The sequence below is a fragment of the Rhipicephalus sanguineus genome, chromosome 1 (genome assembly GCF_013339695.2).
Source record: "Rhipicephalus sanguineus isolate Rsan-2018 chromosome 1, BIME_Rsan_1.4, whole genome shotgun sequence".
NCBI classification, from domain to species: Eukaryota; Metazoa; Arthropoda; class Arachnida; order Ixodida; family Ixodidae; genus Rhipicephalus; species Rhipicephalus sanguineus.
In genome coordinates, this window is record NC_051176.1 from 289,811,418 (window position 1) to 289,835,605 (window position 24,188).

The 24,188-nt window shown below is 47.3% G+C and overlaps 1 protein-coding gene across 1 annotated transcript in view; it reads right to left on the bottom strand.

The window, feature by feature from the left end:
- Positions 1-1,875: 1,875 nt before the first annotated feature.
- LOC119379233 (protein glass) overlaps positions 1,876-24,188 on the bottom strand; it is a 51,842-nt gene continuing 29,529 nt past the window's right edge. The window contains exon 3 of the mRNA XM_037648467.2: positions 1,876-2,835. Within this exon, the coding sequence (XP_037504395.1) occupies positions 2,004-2,835 (832 nt within the window). The 3' untranslated portion in view covers positions 1,876-2,003. The remainder of the gene's footprint in view (positions 2,836-24,188) is intronic.

Sequence of the window (24,188 nt, forward strand, 5' to 3'; positions counted from 1 at the left end):
CAGGCACCCTTGAAGCTGCTGCTGACCCCGGATTCGCTTAACAGTCATTACTACCTTAATTTCAGCACACCCTTTTCACATGCATTTTAGGGTGCGTTTCACAACTTTCTGTTCCAAGTGGGGGCGCGGAGGAGATTGGGGATTCGTCAAAAATTATCGGGGGCGGGGGGGGGGGGGGGTAAGAGGGTTGAGTCTCCTGGCTATATGCCACTGAACACAGCTATATCGAAAAGATAACTTACACATGTTTTCAACTAATACAACTATTGAACAGTATACAGAAGCCCCATGTGTTGTGACATAGCAATGAGGTTAAAAGGGCCCTGCCAGACATCTCAGTAGGAAGCACGGCAGAAGACGAAATACCAGTCGGTGCATTGACCTAAGAAGCAACCTTAAGAATTTATTCTACCCTTGCTGATGCTTAGTTTAGTGGTAACTAATTATCATTTTTTCATGCTTCATTCGTTTCAATTTACTAATTTATTTGTTATTGTCTCAGACAGAGTCGCTGTTTGAGGTGTTAAAGGGGTACTGACTCAAAAATTTTGGCCTCGCAGTTTTTTTGCTGCAGTTGCTGAGGGCCTGTTACGGCACAATGTTTGCTGTAGCGCGTGGCAGATAATTAATTACAGGCTCCTCATTACCGTCCAGTCTCAGTTTCGGTTTGAGAGAACTGCAAAAATGACAAACCGCCGAGTGCAACTATCACCACCTAGCCTGTGCAACGCTCGACCACGCCGACACACAGAACCGTGACGCACTTGCGTGCTCGCGTTCTCACGCTTGCCGCACGCGCTGCGCGGTGTCGTCGCCGTCATAGTCCTCGTTGTCGACTTCGTTCTCATCGTCGTTCTCAACTTTCAACGCGTGCGCCGCGGCAGCAGACTCGCAAGCAGCCGCCGAAAAGTAGTCTGCTGACGCAACGGCAAGCGTGGCAAAAGAGAAATGGCGACTATGACGTCATCATAACTTGTTGTACCGGCTGCAGCGTGGTGGCGTCGGGCAAGTAGGGGGTCACTTCGGGTCACTTTCGAGAGTGTCAATGCCGCGAGGTGCGGCGTATAGCGCTGGATCGCGCACGCGAACTTCATAGTTGACATAAAATACCTTCCCAGCTATATTCGCTGTTGATATTTCGCAGATGATATACGTATGTTCGCGGGAATCGACCCTGCAGGCCGTCTCAGCCGCGAAATTTTGTGTCAGCACCCACTTCAATTACTCATATGCATTTACTTACTCCAAGTAGAATGTATATTATGTGTGCTATTTGGTCATATAAGCGTTGAATTCATATAATTTATCTCACTAATTGCGCAATTATTTATACAACTTTCATCGGCTTCTTGTTCATGAAAACCATAAGTTGTTGCAACTACTGTGTTATTTGTTATGTTGTATTTAATTTATAAAGGAGCTCCCATTGCAGTCTTTGACTTCGGGACCTCGTCCTGAATTTAAATATTTTGTAACTATATCATTGATATGTTAAAAATTTGAATTTGAGTCCGACTACATTAACTGTTCCTATATGGCACACATCATCTGCGACATACCTTGATTCAGGAAGCAAACTGTCCTACATATTTTTAATTGTTCTTTGCGAAAACATGCACCTGAACAAATACGCATTGTGACCGTGCGTGCAAGTCGTCGAGTGAACTCTTTTAACGCTTGTCTTTTGGCACATGGCGGCGCCTAGTAAGAGAATTATTTAGTACAGTTATACCGTCTATAGAGCTATGACATCGTATAATGTTTCAACACCTTACTACGGTTGTCGGTCCTTCGGACGACACTGCGATCTTTTTCATCTTGAGACGCGCACTGAAAGCACATGTGCCCTCAAATGACGCAAGGGCAGGTGCAGCAATATACCTTTATTTTGTACCTCTGATACTGCAGTAGCTCTTCTCGGGCCAGCTCGGTCCGTCTGCCAGAAGCGAGACCTGTGCGCCAGCGTAAAAAAAGGGGGGCGGGTTTTTAAATTAAAGGGGGGCTCAGGAGGCGTTGGCGTGGACGCGCATGTGCCGGTTCAGGTTGCCCGACTGCGAAAAGCGGAGCAGACAGAGCCGGCACTGGTAGGGCTTCTCGCCCGAGTGAGTGCGCAGATGCTTGGTCAGCGTGGAGCTGTCCGAGAAGGCTTTCTTGCAGAGGCAGCAGCGGTAGGGCCGTTCGCCCGAGTGCGTGCGCATGTGCGTCGTCACCGACGAGCTCTGAGAGAAGCGGCGCTCGCACACCGGACAGCGGAACGGCTTCTCGCCGGAGTGTGTGCGCAGGTGCGCCGTCAGGTTGGCCGCCTGCGAGAAGCACTTGCTGCACTGGAGACAGCGGTAGGGCCGTTCGCCCGAATGCGTGCGCAGGTGCGTCTTGAGCGTGCTAGGCCGCGCGTACGCCTTGCCGCAGATGCCGCACAAGTTGACACGACCATCGGAGCCGCGCACCGCGCCCTGTACACCAGTGACGACGCCTCCCTGACTCACGGCACCGACCTGGCCTCCGACGACCTGGTGCTGCGCGGGTGGTGGCGGGGGCGGGGGTGCGACCACGTCCGTCGCGTAGCCAGCACTCGCGTAGAGGTCTTCCTGAGGGTGGTGGTGGTAGGGTGGAGGCCCCCACTGCGTGGCATAACTGGGCTCCCATCCGGCCACGCCCATGGTCATGTTCATGGACAGGTTAACGCTCATCGAGGTGGGGAACATGTGCGGTGGCGGCGGCGGCGGGGGGGCTTCGGCCGGCCCGGCCCCGTAGGGCCCGGCACCCGCCGCCGGCGAGCTCGGGTGCACCACGGCGTGCTTGAGAGACAGCAGCACGTCCGCGATGGTGTCCCCCCTGTAAAAGGAAAAGAACCATTAGCGAATAGTGCGCAAGGCGCCACCTCAGTCCTCACATGACGCCAATGCTACTGACGGCTGAACCCGTAACCGTAAGCCGGTCGCTAGCAATAACCTGCCCAGCTTCGCCTCTAGCGAACGTCTGCAAAAGGCGGTACGCACCTGCACTCAGAGTGTGGATGGTTTTCTTTTGTTTTTCTGTCAAGCCCACATACAAACCGCCGTTGTTTAGAAAGCACGATATAAATTTGGTACCGGATAGTTTGATCTACAGCCCAAAAGATTTGCTTTTCCGCAAGCATAGTCTGCATGCCTGCGAAAGCAGCTTACCGGGGAAGAAACGCTAAGTCTGTAACAGCAATACTTCGAAACTTTAAAAAAAGATCCTTTTATAGACAGATGACTATAAGTGTGCACGAGTGCAGAACACTCCAAGTAATATCAACGCACTCAAGTAAAAGATTAGGCCAGTGGCGTAGCCAAGAATTTTGTTCGGGAGGAGGGGGGGGGGGGGGGCTCACGTTGCAGCGCGACCTCCTCATTGAATTTTTCGAACGACTAAGTATATGAATCACATGTATTACCAGTGACAATTTGTATTAAAGGCTGCAAATCACTTCTCGAATGCTGCGCACTGTCGAGAACGAGTAAGAAATGCGTTTTTTCATAAAAATATTATGTTGGCATGCCCGCAAAATCTTTCCAGGAATAACTGTCTTCAATCTTTTCAATTTTTTTTTATTTTTTGTGCGTAAGAGGTACGGCAAATATCACGTAAACTTTGGAACTGCATCACTTTTAAACTGAAGAAGCGCCTGATAACAAAAAACTGAAGTCCACAAAATAACCAGGACGAGATCAAATATTTTAATGTAGATTGTTTACGCAAAATGTTGATCTTTTTACACAAATCATGCGGCCAGGGAAAAACAAGCATGGGAAAGTACACCTCGAATACGGGCAAAACCTGTCACCGAAAACAGTGCGCAGGGTGCTCATTGACCTGAACAATTACGGGCTCATTGACCTGAACTCTGGAACAGCAGCGTCTTTTCCTTTCGTTTGCGCTGATTTTTGTCCTGCTCGGTATCAAAGGACAACTTTGACTCGGCGAGGAAGCTTAGCGAAGCGGTCAATGACTTCCAACACGCTGATGTCGGTATTCATTCACCCCCCCCCTCCCCCCGCGGAGTGCAGAGCCCTCAGGGTCTGTAGTAATCTGGGAGGCGTACCAGACGTCCAGAGCGTGTCGTGACCGGAGCGGGCTGCGACGTCGGCGGCTGTGGATAGATGCCTGTGGATGGAGTGGCGCTGCCCGGTTCGTTCGAAGCGATTTATGCGGGGTTGAGCCGGTCAATCGAGACGCGGACGTCGTTACCGTTCAGGCGCAGAGTGAGGTTTTTGTTGTCGCGATGGACGACCAGGTAGGGTCTGCTGTAGGGTGGCTGGAAAGGCCTACGGACGTTGTCGTCGCGGAGGAAAGCGTGCGTGCACGATGCTAGCTCCTTGAACACGAAAGGTGTAGGCTTGCAGTGGTGGGCTGCAGGTGACGGGCGTAAGGCCGCGATGGTGCGCCGGAACCGGCCGACGAAGTCGGTGGGATCTGACGTCGTACCTGCTTAGCGACCGTCACGTGCCGTTGCTGGGAATGGCGCCCACAGCGAGGACGCTCCCGGGGGAACGTCAAGCGACAACGACGAAGCGTCGGGTCGCTGCCGCTCTCTAGAAGAACTGAGACTGCACGAAAGTATTACACGCAAGCCGACTCGGCAACGGCCAGTTTGTCGCCCGCGGATGGCCAGGCGGAAGGGTACGATCGGCTCCCGTCGTTCGAAGAGATCTACTACGGCATCTACGGCCGTCCCACTTGCGGTGGAGCGGAGTGTTCGAGTTCTCACTGCAGCGGTTTGACTCCTCCATGAGTCGTCCTCGCCGTAAAAACAGGATCGAAAAAGTAAAACTGCAGGTTGTTATCGGCAACAGTTTAAAAGTAGCGAAGGAATGATCACTTCCGAGCTCTGCAGCTTGGTTTTATAGCCACCGTCGGTGACGTAAGCCTCCGGTGACGCTGCGGTGGCGCTGTTCCTTACCGCAGGCGTGGTGTAGCATGCAGCCGTGTCACGCCGGGCTAGCTAGTGACGAGGCGGAGGCTGCGCCGGTTTGTGCGCAGTGTGTCGCCAAACGGTCAGGAGATTTTCTGCTCCTTTCTCCCGATCATCTTCCATTGGTGGTATTGCGGATGGTTCAATTACTAAAAAGTCCTTTAGAAGTGCCCTGTGCTTTTCGAACCGTTGGTTTAAATGGGCTAGTACGTGGTCCATGAACGGAATGAACAGGGTTCTGCGAAGATATTCTTCCGCGCTTTTGAATGCATTGCTCCCAAGGTTTTGCTTCCGGACACCGGCTCGACAGTTGATCTCCCCATTCAGTTTTTCTGCCAATGCCTGCACTTGTGCAAATATTTTTGAGAAAGAAGCATTCGCGTTCTTGTGGTCATTTTCAATTGTCTGCTGTACCGCTTCTATGTCGTCAATGGCAGCGCTCATGTCGATACTCCTCGTCTGCAGCTTCTTTGACAGTGGCAAAGTCAGTGCTAACACGCGCTCCGCCACATGCAGGCTTACAAGGATCGCTGGTGACAAGAGTGCCTACATTAGACTGTTTGCCTGCACTGTACTTTCGCCATTTCCGTTAAACTTAATCTCATCTAGTGCTGCGATCAACGGCTCAAAAAGGCTCACAAATGAAAGCACTGCGTCGCGCTTCTCGACCCAGCGCATTTCGCATAGTCCCAAAAGGCGCTGCCTTGTAGACTCAGGACAGGTCAAACTTATAATTTTTCGCAAAACGTGTGAGCGGCTAGAAGATTTACGGAAAAAGACTGACGTCGCCTTTAGAGTCCCAAAACAGTTTCGGATGTCTGTGATGGAGCATGCCGCACACAGAACTAGAATAAGGGAGCAACTGGCGCAGTGAGTGTAGAGGGCGGCTGGATATTTCTGATGAACAGCAGCTCGAAAACCATTCGTTTTGCCGGCCATCGAGCTTGCACCATCGTAGCCTTGACCACGGAGATGCTGCATGTTAATTCCCATGTCTATAAGGAACCTTATGATGGTGTCGGCGAGGGCCCGGCCACTTTGGTCGTGAATTGGCACAAAGCTTAAGAACACTTCTTCGATTTTGTTCTCATCCTTATGAAGGTACCGTGCACAAACAGTAAACTGCTCGATACCAGCAATATCCATCGTTTTATCAGCAAGTACGGAGAAGCAGCCTGCACCGTTTACTTTTGCGACTAGGCTTTCCTTGATGATTGCAGCAGAGATTTCTATCATCTGGTTTTATACATCTGGACTTCAATACGAGGCATTATTTGGGCAAAATTCCAAATGCTTTTTTTAGGCTGTGTCGCCACAATCCGCTGGCACGCGAAGCAGCGCTCTGAAGTTGCCTGTATTTGTAGAGGAGGCTGTGCTTGAATCCATGGGACCGCTGTCTCTATGGCCACGGAGAGCCAGACCTTGCCGCCCGCAAAAGAGAACAGTCTCAACAATAGGCTGTAACTTCCTTCGGTCCTCTCTTATTTGAATTTGCCTGCCATGGTCCAGTTGATGAACAACACTGGGCACACATCCTGAGAAGGTTTGAAGAAAATTATCGGCTACCAGCTGAGCGTCAGTGTGATATTTGGTCGCTTCATGTGCACCAAAGACTTCGAGGGCGTGCTTCCATTTTTGAAATGGCTTCGATACGAGGGCCCCAGCGTGCATGTTGGCCCTTGCCAACCTCACTTCTGCTAAAAAGGACACACACTCGGCAAAACGCACCCTCTTGAAGCGCTGAGTAGCTAAGCCATCGGTACCTGTCCAGCCAAGCCACCTGAAACCTTCGTTTCTGTTTCGAATCGTTCATAGACTTAAAAATGTAGCCTGGCGGATGAATCCAAGGAGAAGTTAGCAGTTGATGTTTTGTCTGATCATCCATTTTTGAGTCATCTGTGTAGAGTCCGATATCAAGCTTGCTCTTGCTAACATTTTGAGGGTCTGAAAAGGATAAATAATTAAATAAATAATAATGAGGCTGAAGCCCAATAAATCCCACCCCCCGGGTGACGCCCCTGGTCAGTGGTGTATGAGAGCACGAAAATTTTCGGGGGGGGGGGGGGGGGGGCTGAAGCCCCATAAGCCCCCTCCCCCCCTGGCTACGCCCCTGGATTAGGCAGATTCCAAGCACTGTAGGAATTTATAGGAATGCGATGCATGTGCCGCGTATCGCATCTGACGAGATTTGACGTTTCAGTTTGTGTGTACCTCACTTTCGTGGTTGGGAGCCACATAAAGGGACTGAGAACCAATTGTTACGGTACCTGTTTTTTTTTTTGTTTTTTTTAGTGCAGCAGAAGGCTTACCGGCCAGGGTGTCTAATCATGGAACGGTAACGCGGAAAAGTCCGTGAAAGATTCCTTATCAGAATTATTGGATCTGCAGCGCCGATGAAGCACACAACACATGCTGCAAACAGTGGTACGTGAGCGCGATAGCGATTACACGCCGGCAAACAGCGACCCTTTCAATCAAGCGTGCGTTGCGCCGGTACGCCGTGTGCTTTATATGCTACCTTCAGGCAAGGTATGTAGTAACTCTACCGCGCGTATGCGCCGCATATTGACATGGGTTTTCGGTTCGACTACAGTTGCCGCGACGACAGCGCCGCTTCTCAGCGTCAACTTCTTTTACCTCGGCATAAGATGGTAATGAGCCCAGGGTAATGAGCCTAATAATATACAGACTAACTTTAAGCATTTAAAGACTACGTCAATCCGAACGACTCCTTCGTGCCGCCCCAAGACATGACCACCAGGAAGCGCAACGTACCGGTTTTTGTGACCTTCAAACACAGTTTAACAATACAAATCCTATTCAATCCAGAAAACGATGGTCGATTCTGTGAATATAATCCTCGGTCTTTCTATTTATAGATATAACGACACGTTGTGGTCGGTTGTCCGTCCCTTTAGCAGGGGCGTAGCCAGAAATGTTTGTTCGGGGAGGGGGTTACATACATAAACCAATGTTTGTGCATGTATGTGCGTGTGTTTGTATGCGTGCGTATATATATATATATATATATATATATATATATATATATATATATATATATATATATATATATATCAGAAAGGAAGACAAAACATGCGAAACAAGTTTTACTAACGTTTCGGCAGGAGGGCCTGCCTTCGTCAGAGTGAATGGTTAGAGATGCCACGCAGGGCACATATACAAGGCGCTTGCTTCCATATCACAAGACTAAGTCACTGGAATATGGAAGCAAGCGCCTTGTATATGTGCCTTGCCTGGCATCTCTAACCATTCACTCTGACGAAGGCAGGCCTTCCTGCCGAAACGTTAGTAAAACTTCTTTCGCACGTTTTGTCTTCCTTTCTGAACTGCATTTCCCACCGGATCCACTGAACTTCATCCTCGCACACACACACACCACACACACACACACACACACACACACACACACACACACACACATATATATATATATATATATATATATATATATATATATATATATATATATATATATATATATATATATATATATATATATATATGAAGTTGAAACTTGATTTAACGAAGTGATGACCACGCTCGAATTATTTCGTTAAATCGAGAAATTCGTAAGATCGAGAAAGAGATCTTCCGGCGCTTCGAAATCTAATATTGTAACCTAGTGACACCCAAACGTACCAGGCCGTTGTTTTTGCCCCAATCCATGCCTACGTGCGTGAACAGTTCGCGATGGCGGACCGAGGCCAGTCTGGACCTGGAGCCTCCCATGTCTCCCGGACATAGGGGGCACCATGGCCAGGCGATGCAGACCAGGGGTTACGTGCAAGCAATGACAGGCTACCCATATGCGAAGACGTGGAGAACGAATGCAGTTTAATGTGCGAGCAGGCAGAGCAATGAATTTCCAGTGAGTGATCTGTCAATCCATCTGTCGCATTAACCATGAAACAACACGAAAGCAACCACCGCCGCCCGTACACCATCCGGTACGTAAGAGCGCTACTGACGGCTGAGTCAATTGTTCCGTGCATGGGCGCGGCGTGCAGCCTCGTCACACTAAAGCTATAGATGGCCGTGAGTAATGCGCCTAGACGTTTTAAGGCGATAGCGTTAGAGCGCACTCTCGAAGAAAAACCGGTCTTTGTCAAAATTGGTAGGAAATCACTGCTTTTAAATGCGAAGCATTTCTTAGCGAACCTCAGGCACTTTGGCCGTTTCTATCTACGTATCTATCTACGTGTCTATCTATCTATCTATCTATCTATCTATCTAGCCGCCTACGTCTGGGCACTCTCCTGGTCGTCTCCATAACTTGTAATATACCAAAATTGGCCTAGCAGGGGATCAGTGTATGACGAACACGATTCACTGGTCATGACATGAATAACGCAAAATACCTGTCGCGTACGTCATGAAACCCTTTCTCTCAGTCACGTGTGGCACATACCCGCACACCAGAGCTATTGTTATGCGGGTATGTGCCACAGGTGATAACAGAGTCTCAACCTACACAGTAACCGCGAACACGCACATTGACACGCAAGGAAAGTGATAATAATAATAATTGTTGGGGTTTTATGTCCAAAAATTACGATATGATATGAGAGACGCCGTAGCGACTGGCTCGGGAAATTTTGACCATTGGGTATTCTTTAACGCGTACCGAGATCGCACAGAACACGGGATCTAGCATTTTGCCTCTATCCAAATGCAACCGCCGCGGCCGGGATCGAACCCGCGACCTTCGGGTCAGCAGCCGAGCACCTTAACCGCTACACCACCGCAGCGAACGCAAGGAAAGTGAGGAAACTGAAGACAGAACACCCCTGGAATACGCTCAAGTACCATCCACTCGTCCACATGGTCCGCAACGTGGACCACGGGGATTACGCAAAAACCGGCGTCACTGCTTCCTACAATAAATCTGCTGCGAGAACCAGGCCTCTCATCATTACCGGTGTCCTTAACATTGATTTATCAAGACCCAAGAATGCTTCGTCCACATTGCGTGAAAGACGGATTGGATGTGGAGAGGGCATCAAAAGACCTCGCTGCCGCGTCCACGACAGGAGGAATCATAGATCATTTCATCGTAAGAGGCATCTAGGATTTCCACCAGCTGTACTGTATACCTCGCACTTAACTACACTTAGTCCCCTCGTAACCGCGATCACGAACGGATCCGATTAACATGTCCGGTCCAGCTGCTGGTGCTCACTGATCACGGTGATGATGACCTTGTTCGAGAACTGTCAAGAACTCCTTCTACACATACACACGGGTTTGTGAAACGTGCATGCGTTCTCCGTCATAACGGACAAGTATAAGCATTACAACTGTAACTGTGACTGTAACGTATGTGCAGTGCGCCTGCGCGTGCCATTTGGCTGTGTATATATCTAGGGAAACTTTCCTGAATGAAGCTTAGTTGCGACTTACGCCTGTCCTGTGCGTCTGTATTGATGAATATAAGCACTACATATCAGTTTACCGCGTCTGGTGTTGGTAACACCCATGTGTCTGTTGCCATCACTACGCAACTGTAAAGAACTGGTTATATAATAGATATGCGACTCTTCAACATATGAGTGTGCGTATACCACTTACATATTTCTCTAGCGTCATTCCGTAACGTTTCGCTCCCGCGCATGCTTCGCATAACAACTATTCCCACGGTACGTGTGATCTGCCAAATTTTTTACTCAGTTATTTCAGGAAAAACTTTGTTAAATAGGGAACTGCGTAAGATCGGGTCTCGTTAGATCGAGCTTTAACTGTGTGTATACAGGGTGTCCCAAATATCATGCAGTATGATTTAAAAAAAAAAAGAGGAACGTCGTTGCGCGAAGCACACCTAGTGAATATTGTTTCCAGTATACTGTAGCAGCCACTACTAATTTTTTTTTTCGGTAGTGAGGTTTAGTTAATTAGTCCTATTCATGTTTCTAACTCGACAAATACTCACCTAATCTTTAAAATGTCAATGAGACATATGTAGGCATGTTCAAATGGCATCTGCGTTATTTTCAACAACGTACTAATTGCGTACTCGCAACAACGTACTAATTGCGTACTCGCAAACAGGATCACTGTGAGGTAGCAAGTCAAAACTATACGCTCCCACCTTTTTCGGGTGGGAGCGTAGTCACGCGTTATTTTTAATATTTCGCATGCTTTCTTCATCAGCCGGAAAAAATGAGCACGTAACTAGTACGTTGCTGAAAATAGCGCAGTTAGATGTCATATGAGCATGCCTACATACGCCTCATTGACATTTTAATTATTAGATGAGTATTTGTAGAGTTAGAAACATAATTAGGACTAATTAACTAAACCTCATTAACGAAAAAAATAGTAGTGGCTACTAGAGTATACTGGGAACGATATGTACTAGGTGTGCTTCGTGTGACGACGTTCCTTTTTGTAGCGTTAGCTACACTGGCCTAGCCGAGCCAGTTTCGCGTGGCTCCTTAAGAGCCGTGTTGCGCAAGCGCGAGAATCAGTGATGTCACGCACCAGAGCCGGCACGTCCCGCGCACTCTGCCGCTGGTCTGCGCTTTCCAGAGGAGTGATGTCGTAGCCGTGGCAGACGTACTGGCGCCGGAACGCGCGCAGCTATTCGCCTTCGCTGTGCATTCGCCGTCTGACACTGCGCTGGAGCCGCTTGATAGCGCCTCTGACTGGCGTTTGCTAGTGTGGTTTAGCCATGGAGAAGGAGAGCGCAAATGCTGCTCAACGGCGCAGAAGAGCGGAGAAGCCTAACTCATCGGATCCCGAAGTAGTTGCCTGGCAAAATAAATATACATGTTCCACATAATGCGCTTACCGTGTGTGTGTCATTGGAGCAGCAGTAAGCATGATAATCAAGCTAATCCTAGACAATCAGGAAAGCTAAGAACAATCAGCTGAACCTTTGCTAACGCTACGTTATCCTGGCATAGCCGAGCTAAGCCACTGCAACATTTTTTTTTAATCGTGCTACGTGACATTTGGGACGCCCTGTATAGTATACACACACACGTAACCCGCCGCTGTTGTCTAGGGGTTCTTGACTACTGACTTCTGACATGAAGGTCGCGGGGTCAAATCCACACCCCGACGGCCGCATTTCGATGGAGAAAAAATGCTAAAGGCCCGTATGCTTACATTTAGGTGCACGTTCAAGAACCCCAGGTGGTCGAAATTTCTAGAGCCCTCCACTACGGCGTCTCTCATAATCATATTGTGGTTTTTGGACGTGAAACCCCAACAATTATTATTGTTGGGGTCATTCCCAGGATTTGCGGACATCTGTACGTAGCGCCATCTCTCGGCGGCAGCAACAGCGTCCGGCCGTAACTGAATGAGAAATAGTCGAAAAAAAATCATATCTCTTGAAAAAAGCTAGTTATGAAAAACGACTCCGTGTTCTATACAGCAGAGACCTACTAGAACATTTTTGGCAAAATTGCAGTATCGCACTACAAAACGTGTGGCTTCCCAGGACAATTGAACACCGCCCATTAGAAACACATGGGGCCCCATTGTTAAATATTAAACGCTCTGGGAAGCCACGGGCTTTGTAGTGCGATACTGTAATTTTACCAGAATGTTCAAATAGGTCTCTGCTGTATAGAAGCGAGAGTCGTTTTTGATAACTAGCTTCTTTCGTCAGATATCATTTTTTTTCGCCTATTGCCCATTCAGTTACGGCAGGCCACCGCTGTTATCGACCAGAGATGGCGCTACGTGCACATGTCCCCAAATCCTGGTGAGTTTTTAGTGGCCTTTAGTTGCCTTTTTTTTTTTCGAAAAAAAAAAAAAGACTAGACAACGTGCCAGGAATAGGGCCAACGTAACAACACGTGCGCAACAACACATGCTATGAAAGTGCAAACGTGAAATCGTGGGAGGCGCATGATCGACGAAAACGAAACCTTTCGACCAACCACATCGTTGTGAACGGTGGCGCCAAAAAGCTCTTTTTTTTAGGAATAAGTAGTGATTTCTTATATATAGGCGTGCGCAGGGTTCCCCTTCAGGGGGGCGAAGATTCATCGCGGCGCCCCCGTCCATATTAAGTCAATGTATGGGGCAGAATGTAGGTGACTAGGGGGCGCACGGGGAAGGGGGGCGCACGCCCCCCTTCCCCGTGCGCTCGCCTATGTATATAGCACAATGCAAGGCAAGGCTATTTTGGTAATTAGTAGTTGAGTGCCATAGTGGTGACGCAATTATAATGGTGCGTTACGACGTCATTGGTATTGTACCAGAATGTCTCGGTAGAGATAGCGTACCCTAATGTGCCTCAATTTCAATAATACTTACGCCTTAGACGTTTTGCAGCATTAATATGTCGCATTACATCGGGGAAGCCGCCAGTAATGTTTTCGTTAATGAGATTCATTTAGTTAATTATAATATATTTCGTAATTAGAGAAGTACTCACCTAAATATAAAAGGGTCAATGCGCAATCCGTAGGCATTTTAAGGGGCATGTGACTTAGCTATTTTCAGCAACGTTTTTTTTTTTTCTAGCTGAAGAATAAAGCCCGCGTGATATGAAAATGCCACGTGACTCACTGCAGCGCGCATCAGAAGCAGCTAGCGTTCTCTAACAGGGATGACTGTGAGGAAGCGGGGATTACGGAAAGAATACGGAAAGAAAAAAAAACATTGATGGAGCTCGTGCTTTATCCGTCACGCCCCGGCCGAAGCAACGAATCGCTTTGGTCTAGATCTGGAGTGCTATCCTGGACACTGTGAAATTCAGCCACCTTGTCAAATTTCGTGACGGCGGCATATTTTAAGGCAATCGGAAGGGCCGTAGCAGCCCTCCGGGCCAATCAGACCTGACTAATGACGGAATTTGACAACATGGCGGAATAGCACTCCTGGTTATGGAACGAGCTCTACAGATGTTGCAGCGCTGATAACGTGCATGGATGTCCTTACCTATATCGGCACACAAGCGGATCAACAAATTTAAGTCGGGCCGTGGCAGAGTTGCCGTTGGGTATAGATTCGAAAAGGAGCTCAAGCTGGAAGTAGCCAACCGAAAGAGTGCATAGCGCAAAAGAAAGGCGAACAGAAAAGGGAAGCAGACAAGCGCGACTAACGACTAAAGACAGTTTATAGCGCCAGTACGCGTTGTCTGCTTCTCATTTTTTGTGCTCGTCGTTTTTTTGCGCTATATACCCTTTTGGTGTTCATGCATGGATAACAAACTAGCCCAACAGTCTGTTCTGCAAAAGTAGCCGTGGCATTTAATCTTATCGCCAGATTTGTAGCCAAATGGTAAAAAAGCGGTATTATGAAAATAGTTTTTTTTATTATTGAACAATGAATAATATCATGTTTCTCCTCTTGCTTGATCTTCAAGCAAGTTTCAAATTAATGAACAAATTGTAAGTTCCGTGCGCCTGCATATCGTCTATGTTGAATAGATAGAGTAAATGTCAGAGGCAGAGTAAGATTTGGGAATTCCAGCCAACGAGTCAGTAGGAATGTTAATCGTAGAAGCAGGTCACGCTTGAAGTCGCGGACCGAGAGAGAGAGAGAGCTCTTTATTGAAATGCAGAGAATTTAGCCGGCGTGTGTAAATTCGCTGACTTGCTACTCTGCGTGGGGAAGGGGATTGGGGACTGAAAGACACAAAGAGAGAGAGAGATATATAGAAAAAAATATATAAAAAGTTAGCGGAGCTTAAGACGCCTGGAGGATCCCCAACCCGCTGCACGGGCTCAAGGGCGGACCGAAAACGATTAGTATAGTTGCCATAGTGCCCGTGCAGCTTCGAGTAAAGATATCTGGTTGCAGATGAACAGCCTTCATTTTGTTGCGGATCTCTGTTTTTGTCAAGTTTACATGCGCGGTGCATCAGCATTATAGAGCTAGACTGGCTCGTAGAGTCAGCATCGATGGCGAGCAGCAGCGTGAACAGTGTGCTGGGCGCGCGTTCGCCAACATGCGCGCAACTTCGACAATTTCATCTTAGCCAAAAGACGCACGCAAATTTCACCTTTAATTTGCAAGCTTATAAATATGCAAATTTAAAAAACCAACGAATTCTCGGCCAACCCCCACAGTGGGTGTGAGTCACATTAGAATGTTATAGTTTAGCGGGTAAGCGGAAAAGCGGAAACGAAATGCGCACGTGCAGTACGCTAAACGGTAGCTGTTACCATGTTTTGCGTGGTTTACGTAGTGCACGTAAAACATGGAGGCGTTTCGGACGCCCGCTTCGAACTGAAGTTGGCGTTGCTGTTAAAGGATTCACTTCGTTCGCAGCAAATGACTGTATGAAATGGCTTCGCTTGCCTTCAGCCAGCTTCGACGACCGAGTATTACGGATAACTTAGCGGAGTTTTGAGATCGCTTCCCATTCCGAACGTTCCTATGCCTAACAAAAAGATCGATGTAAACAAATCTGCAAAGTATAAATTTTCGCTTTTGGTGTGTGGTTCATATTTGTTGACTTTTATAATTACTAAAAAAGTTGTAATGTTGCTGCATGCGGCCATACAGGCGAGCATTTTCAGTTTTTTTTTCTTTTCACTTTTTCTTAAAGGGGTGGTGCCATCAAATTTCGAGGCTAATACAAGCCTGTTGTTGGTTTCCTCTGTATGCAAGGACATTCCGCACGAAGGGTCGGACACAGCAGACGTTTAGAATATATTTTAATTCACTGCCAAAGTGTACCTAAATGTCCATTCTCCCGATCGAAACCCATCGCGAGCGCGCCAACACTGACGTAGATCTGAAGGATAGGCAACGAAAGTTGTAGTGACATCACACCAAATCTGCTGTATTAACGTGAGTGGCCTCCGGACCTCCGCCACCTCCGCAACGTACGTACCGGCTGTAGTGAACTAGAATACATCCTAGTTCACTATAGTACCGGCAAAGCATCGGTTGCTACATCACTCGCCGAGTTTCGATCGCTTCCTGGCTATGTGCGTCACAGCCTTGTGTGGTCACGTGACCACGCCTTCTACACTTCTACGTCACTGCCCAACTTCGGCGCCCAGAAACCGAAACCGAAAGTTGTCCACATCAAAAGGCGATATTAAATTATTTAGCGAGACTATGTGCATCTTGGTGCGTGCATCATGTTTCCTGGAGCTATAGGAAACGCCTACAGCAAAGAACGCGCAAGCCACAAATTTGGTGGCACCACCCCTTTAACGCATTCATCATCCGCTAAGTGACGCCGCAGTCTCAGCTTGGGCGGCACGGTAACGCTATTCCCTTAACACCCGCTATCATGCTAACGCTAAACTAAAATTGTCTGTTGACTAGGAGAACGAGAACTTCGTCACTACGCCTTGGCGGGTTCGCCGCGCGTTGGGTTGAGGTGCCTCGATGAGCACCAGACTACACGCTGGCGGGGAGAGGACATGCGCATGCATCGGCTGATAGGTCAGAAAAGTTTGGAAACAAAGTGTAATCGTTAGGCTTGCTCGGTATTTTATCTGCAAATGATATGAAGAATGATACTAAGTGCGCCAAAATAGAAGTTCAAAGTATACCCAGAAAGTAGCCATGGCGCCAACCTGAAATTTTCGTAGCCAGACGTAGCCAACAAGTAGCCTTGTAGAGGCGCGAAGCGACGGCATCAGCAAGAGTAGCGCAAATGTACCAAGTTTTGTGTGGTAGGCTACTCAAGGCATGACAGCAGCTCTCGAGAGCTTCCCCACAGCAAGTGCGCGTGCGCCCTAGCTCGTCTTTTGTAAAGATATGCCGCTGCAGTTCACAAATACCCATAACATGAGAACAAATTGCAAAAAAAAAGACAAGTTGACGCAGCACGCTTGTCTTAGACCAATGATTTTATTTTCATAATTTGCTCTTGTTATTTTCGATAAGTCGGCAAGCTTGCACCAATTCACCATATCTTCGCGCTGCTCAAAGGCGCGGACCGTCCGGCTAGTCGACGCTCGCGCGGTTAAAGAATCGGAAGGAGGAATAAACTTTATTAAGAACCAGCAATTTAAGTGCCTTGGCCTCCCACGTGGGGACGAAGGCTACATTTTTTTTATACATGCCAGGCCATACATACCGGGCGGAAAATCTCCTGATATGCTTGCAAGTATATTCATACGACAAGCTGATATGTGACAAGAGCCCTGTGGGCGTATCGACTAAGTCGCGTTTAGACCGTGACGTTCAAAAGTGGTGACGGAGCGAAAGACTTGCTGCGGGCAAAAGGACTTGACAACGAAGGACAGTCCGATGCATCGTCATTGACCCTGGCAATCGAGCGATGCACAGTAAGCTACATTGGATGCTACAAAACGTGCCAAACCAGGACATTGTGAAGTCACGGATGTGAAAAGAGAGCGGTTGCATGGTCTTGAGAATAATGTTTCTTCGACGGTCACCCTGGTATACCGATGAAAAGCCTGAGGGCAGACGACGTAGCAGGTGAGGAAGCTCTGGAAGAGCACCACTCTTCCTTCGATGCCGCAACATATATGGCACATATCCGGCGAGAATTCCGCGTCCCACGCTGCGCACGTAGTCGTCGCCACGGCCATGACGAGTCGCAGTGCACGAGGATTTAGCAAACGTAGCAAGGCTGACGGCTACGGACGGAAACGCTGAACTGCCGGAGCAGCGGATGCGCAGCGGCGCGGCCTGCTTATGCGACTCTTTCGTGCCTTGCTCTCCAACATTTGCAGAGGAGGCTACTACTGAGCAGGGGCTCTGTAATGTTAGAGCGCTCTGTCATGCTTTCATTCTGCTCGGCCTAGCCTGAAGTTTAAATAATCGACGACGCAAATACGAGCGGGAACCAGTGAACGTTTTATGGAAAGATCAAACCTCCTTCTGTTTCAGCAGATTCATTTTCTTTAATCGAAAAGGAATATCATCAGCGCTGCTCTATATCCATGCTGCTGTGAGTCGATGAGTATGCAGAAAGTATTACAAGGTCAAAACCTGGGCTACTTGGTAAGGTTCCATTGTGGTTAAAGCAGCGCAAACAACACGGACGATGAAGGAGACACAACGAGTGCCTTTTGTTGTTTGTCAAATTCCTGTGACCTGTGGGCTCGTATACATTGGGCAGACGGCACGATATATATACCTAAACACCCGCCTTGAAGAGCATAAGAACAATTTGAATGCTAATTATGGTTCACATTTAGCTGGCCACTGTAAAGATTGTAAGTGCACGCCATTTTTATAAGATGACAATTATGTATAGGCACACGGATGACACGGCGCGCGAAATTATGGATACCCTCTTCATTAAGAATACTGGTGAAAGGTGTGTCAGCTCTGCTTCAGTGGCGTTATCGCGAAGCGAACTCAGTTTTTTTGGAGGCGGGGTAGATTTGGAAGGTTTTTGAAGATATGTTGTCAAACCTATGTACTACCTTTCTGATGTTAAGATGTTAAATTTGTTTAGTGAACTTTTTTGGTTTTCTTGCCTTTTTGCAAGTTGGCAAGTTTCCTGCGTGGCGGTGACTGCGCAGTTCGTTTGAGTTCACTTCTTTTTTATGTTTCATCTAATAAACGTTTCAGTTGCGAGAAAGCGCTCGTTGTGTCTCCTTCGTCCGTGTTGTTTGCACTGCTTTAACCACAAAGAAAGTGTTAATAACAATATCTGGGGTTTAACGTCCCATATGATTATGAGGGACGCCGTAGTGGTGGGATCCGGAAATTTCGACCACCTGGGGTTCTTTAACGTGCACCTAAACCTAAGCACACGGGCCTCAAACATTTTCGCGTCCATCGAAAATGCAGTCGCTGCGGCCGGGATTCAATCCCGCGACCTTCGGGTCAGCAGTCGAGCGTCATAAGCACTAGACCACCATGGCGGGGCACAACAGAAAGTGTTGAGCCGCTGCCAATGTGATCGGTGGGTAGCCTTCTTGAATTACATTCTGAAGGAGGCACCGTACGGCTATTCCAAAATTGTTTAGGTATTGTTCAGCATAGTAATGCGTTGTTTAGTGGGCACCCGTCATTTTCACGCCGTGAGATTTCACAGATTTGTGACGTCGCGTAGTCGCGTAACGAGCAGGCAGTTCTGTGGCACACCGAAAATTTTTGACGAATGGCGAACAATCAACGGCTAACAATATGCCGTATTGAAAATAGTTCATTGCCTTAATTTTTACGTAGTCGTACATAAGTGGTCATTACGTGATAGACCATTTTCGCGTCATTTCTTGCATCGTGTTACGAACAGGCGCTGTGTGCATGACCCAGAAAATTTCGAACAATCATAAACAGATAACGACCAATGCGGAAGGAAACAGTACGGGGTAGTTTAACGTTATAATCGCCCACATTTTTTCAAGGAAAACTTGTGCTTACACCGTTTGCATAGGTGTATATACTTGAACGGCCGGAGGGCCCTCCAAGCGATCTTGCAAATACAAATACGGCGAGTATAAAGAATGTACTACGTCTCTAATATCACACACTCTTACTTTAAAAAAAGAACTTCTGGTTGACAATTGAACACCAATAGTAATAATACATATGTATAATAACAGTAATATTAATAATAATCACGCGCTAGAAACACTAGTTGGTCTAGTAGGAAACCAAGGCAAATTATATTATGCGCAGACCTGAACATGGGCAAGAAAGTGTAGTACGAATTACGGAAAAGAAAAGGTGCAGTCGTATACATTAAAAAAACGCAATTATTAGTGAGCAGCTTTTAGGCATTAACGAAATCTCATTGAATGATACAAATCTATACTATTGGGAAAGCCGCCATCGACATAACTTATTCATGCATAAAGTTGTGTAGTTTATTTATAAAAAGCGTTGCTTATGATATATGCATAACACGCATATGTATGATTGACCCAATGCAGAGTTCATAGCAACTTAGACGAAAAAAATGCAAGTGTTTTTAAGGACTTTCAAGCACCTAACGAAGAATTTTCAAGGATTCAATTGAAACAACACTTGTTGAGATCGTAGAAAAAGGAAACAGCACCTTTTACAGCATGAAGCGCATCTTTCATTGCACACAAGCCAAAGCAGGCACTTTTTCACAATTAATAGCTAACTAAAGTAGTTTTCGCAGTTTCTTTCTTTGCTCATATTTTGTTCACTGCAGGTTTTATGGTGTTACACTGTTTTCAGCAGGTTTCAGTATTCTTCTGCTATTTTGCTTAACTTAAAATGATTCACTTCACAATATGGAAGTATTGCATGAGCGTGCGCGCACATATACCCCCCCCCCCCCCACACACACACACATTAGAGCACTGCACGGGCCGGATTTTACGGCCCGGGCCCGGCCCGGGCCCGCTTTATGAAGCCCGAGCCCAGCCCGGGCCCGTGGTTCCAAGCCCGAGCCCGGCCCGGGCCCGGGCGTACTTGACCATACCCAGCCCGAGCCCGGCCCGGGCCAGTCGTTCCAAGCCCGGGCCCGGCCCGGGCCCGGGCGTTCATTACTAAACTAATCCAAGGCGCGCTTGTTCATGACCAGGCCCGACCCGGGCCCGCTAGAGGATATTAGTTGTTGATGATGATTATTAATGATGCCGTGCGCTTTGTAGCGGGCGATCGGACGGAAAATCCGGTGTGTACATGCATCGAAATGTTGCTTTGCCCACGGGGGTAGCTCAGCGGTTAAGCTGTTTCGCTGTTAAGTCCTAGGACGCGGGTGCGATTCCCGCGGCCACGGCGGCCGCAATTTGGTGGCGGCGAAATGCAAGAACACCCGTGTATATACTTATCTTTAGGTGCACGTTAGAGAACTCGAGGTGGTCGAAATTGATCCGGTGCCACACGGCGTGCCTCGTAATCATATCGTGGTTTTGGCACGTAATACGAAGGAATATTGTCAAGACGTTTATTAGCCGGCACTCTGCGACGGCGACAGTCAAAAGCGGGGCCGACTTTCTGCACGAGGAGCGTGCTCTCGGAGAAGAGGCGACCCACTAGAAGGCGCTCGAGAGGACGACCCATTACCGACTACGAACGCTTCGCTACAATATAAATGAAATGTATCGTATGTGTCAACCTCGAATAAAAGACCGAAATCTTCATGCCTCCCATGCACACGCATTCGAGCACACGCATAACATTCGCGTGTGCTCGAAGGCCCGACTTACGCCTTTTAATGAGCGGGTCCGAGTCCGGCCCGGCCCGCAGCCTCAAGCCCGGGCCCGGCCCAGGCCCGCGGCTTCAAGCCCGGACCCAGCCCGGGCCCGCACTTTCAAGCCCGAGCCCAGCCCGGGCCCGCCGGAAAACGCTTCGGACGGCCCGGCGCGGCCCGCGGGCCGGGCCGGGCCCGTGCAGTGCTCTAACACACACACAAAATGTGCAATGCCAGCCTTAGAATTTTTTCAACTTAGATGAATATACAGATGACAGAACTGCCGCTAATAGAACACAAAAACGCAAGGAAGAAACACAAGCATGACAACACAGGCAGCACTTGCAACTTACTTTGTGTCATATTAGGAGCAATTACGTCACATAGCAAGTGCCAACTAGGCCATGAACAGGTTCACCTGATGAGTATATGTGCACGCACATTTACAAAGGGGTCGGGCACCCTTCCCTCCCCACTGCCACAAAATAAAACCCTCGTTAACCCTCTGATCAAAAGTAGGCTCGTGCGAATACAACTTTCTAGTCTTAAAGTGAATGGCAATTATAGTGTAGAATAATTTTGAAGTGGATTCGAATAGTAGCAGCATGCAAATCATATGGGAAAAATACTTTAAGTTTTAAAATTTCTCATACTTAAGCCATATAGGATGCTAATAATTTAAAAAAAATGACTGAAGTGCAGAAGTGTGGCTTTGCGCTGGTATGTATTTCCCCTGACAAGCTGGTTTCACGGCACAGCAGTCCAGTGGTGCAGTGAAACCATCTTTAGGGTGGGTTACATGTGGTAGAATATGTCTGTTAATTCTTTTTAAATAGTTTCAAATTTTAAGTCAATTTCCTAGCGAATTCGACAAATGTAATATGTGCTCGATTATTCGCACAGAAGTATCCAAAAAGCAACTGCTGAAAATTGGCTCAACAAAACTGTATTGACAAAATTCAAGGACATTTAAGGACCTACAAAAATTTAAGGGTTTTCAAGGCCTTGAAAATGCTATTTGAAAATTCCAGTGTTTTCAAAGGTTTCAAGGACCGCTACAATCCGTGCAATGTATGTTACGTAAAAGTGTACTTTTTCTGTACTGTTACTATATGTAAATGACATCAAATTGTGTTTGAATGAAGTTCTCTCTCTTTCGATATATATATATATATATATATATATATATATATATATATATATATATATATATTATATATATATATATATATATATATATATTTATTTATTTATTTATTTATTTATTTATTTATTTATTTATTTATTTATGGCTGACAGAGTGAGGGAGGCTTGCCCCCCATTCGCGAACAAGTTGGTACGCCGCTGACAAAAATTGGTGTCCTTTAGCGACCAGAGTGGTTTGCAGGGTCCCAAATCAAACAAGCTGCGGTTTGACTGGACGCTTTGAAAATTTAATGAATAGCACCTGAGTGATGACAGATTTTTAAACGATGTAAAGAGCCAGATTAAAAACTTGTTAAGTAATGAGAGTGCGCCTTACGCCGTATGGGAGATTTCAAGGTCCAAGGTCGCTAATCAAACAGCGACGAGACGTTACAATTTAAAAATGAAAGCAAATGAGCTCCAGAACAGGGTTGCCAATGGTGGCTACTTTTCGCCAAATTGGCGAATTTGAGAGGCCCGTGGCGGCCTAAAATTATCAGTGGCGACATGGCGAATTTCTGGTGATCTTCGGCTTAGGTCTCCACTGAGTTATGCATCCCAAGCTCAGTGTTTCCCAACGAATGAGCGGCAACATTCTCTGTATTTTCCTTGGTTTTAGACCACGAGTAGAATGTGCACATTATGCGTCATTCGGCATGTCGTCCTGTAACTCGTATCTTCTCAATTCATCTACAGAGAAAATAAAACGTTTATTTGATGTTCTGTGAGAAGGATCGGTGAGTGGAATCCTTAGTCCGGGATCCCGTCTAGATGCAGGAGGTACCGGAACGTCCCCCAGCGAAATTCTAGCAAAATGTAAGTCAGCGGACTGCCTTGCAAACTGCGAGAGGGCGTGTTGACTATAAGTTTATGGCTTTAGGTGCTTTAAGCTTCTCTGAAATTTCGCTTCTGAAGGGGCTTGTCGCGTGTTCCGATCATTTGTTCCGCCAAAGCTCCAACTGTTCTGAATAGCTTGGCGACTTATTCACTGTTGCAGTACCCCCAATTCAGCTCGTAAAGACTGTTTGGAATAGCGAAGAGAGGCGGATACGCGGCTATTTGTGCAATAAAAAATGATTTATTGAAGCATTTTCCACTGTTCTCGGTGAGCGTGTGCAATGAAAACAATTGCTATAGAACATTTTACATTGTCTACTTGTTCATTAATAATGCATCGGATTGACGCGTGTATATATAAGTGACTATAAGAAAGGGTCAGTGGCGTCGGTATCATATTCGTTCCCACTGAAAAGGGTGTAAGACTCAAATGATCGGTTCCTGTAAGAATTCTGTCGTGTTACCTTCAATAAACTTTAATCCTTTAATCATATAAGGGTATACGTAATGCTGTCTACAAACAACGGTTTTCGCCCAAGGTTACCACACTTTTACCTTTGAAACGAGCGGACAGGGATGGAAGGATATCATGAGCGTTTCGTTCATTCGCCCTTGCGCCACCACGCACATTGCGGCTAGCGGAGAAGCAGCACCATGCACTCCCATGGTGAAGCGGGCGATACGACTGGCATCGAGAAACGTCAATAATTTAATCGTCTGGATGGTACTGTATTCAACAGGGCTATACGTGAGCGAAAACTTTTCTAGATATGCCGCACATATCTAGAATGGCGACATTTTTGGCGAAATTTATAAAAAAAAAATGGCGACTTTTGGCCACTTTTGGGCGTCGTTTGGCGACATTTACTCGAAAGTCAGTGGCAACCCTGCTCCAGAAGGAAGTCGATTTCTAATATTCATGGACAGTGAGTAACGGTAAAGTTTTGCGAAAGGCCTCGACAGCTGGTATGGTGGCGCCACCAGTAGCGGCCGCGCCTGATCCCGTCGTCACAGCTGCGGGCGCTCTTTGCAATAGAGTCTTTTAGCAAGTACGGAATACGGTACACAAATACGGTAAGGCAGTACGGTACCGCTCCTCCTTTCCCGGTCGTGAGCGGCCAAAGCCAGCCAGCGGGAGGAGGAGGACGCTACCGTGCGCCTTAAAGGACACTAAAGAGAACAATGAATTGG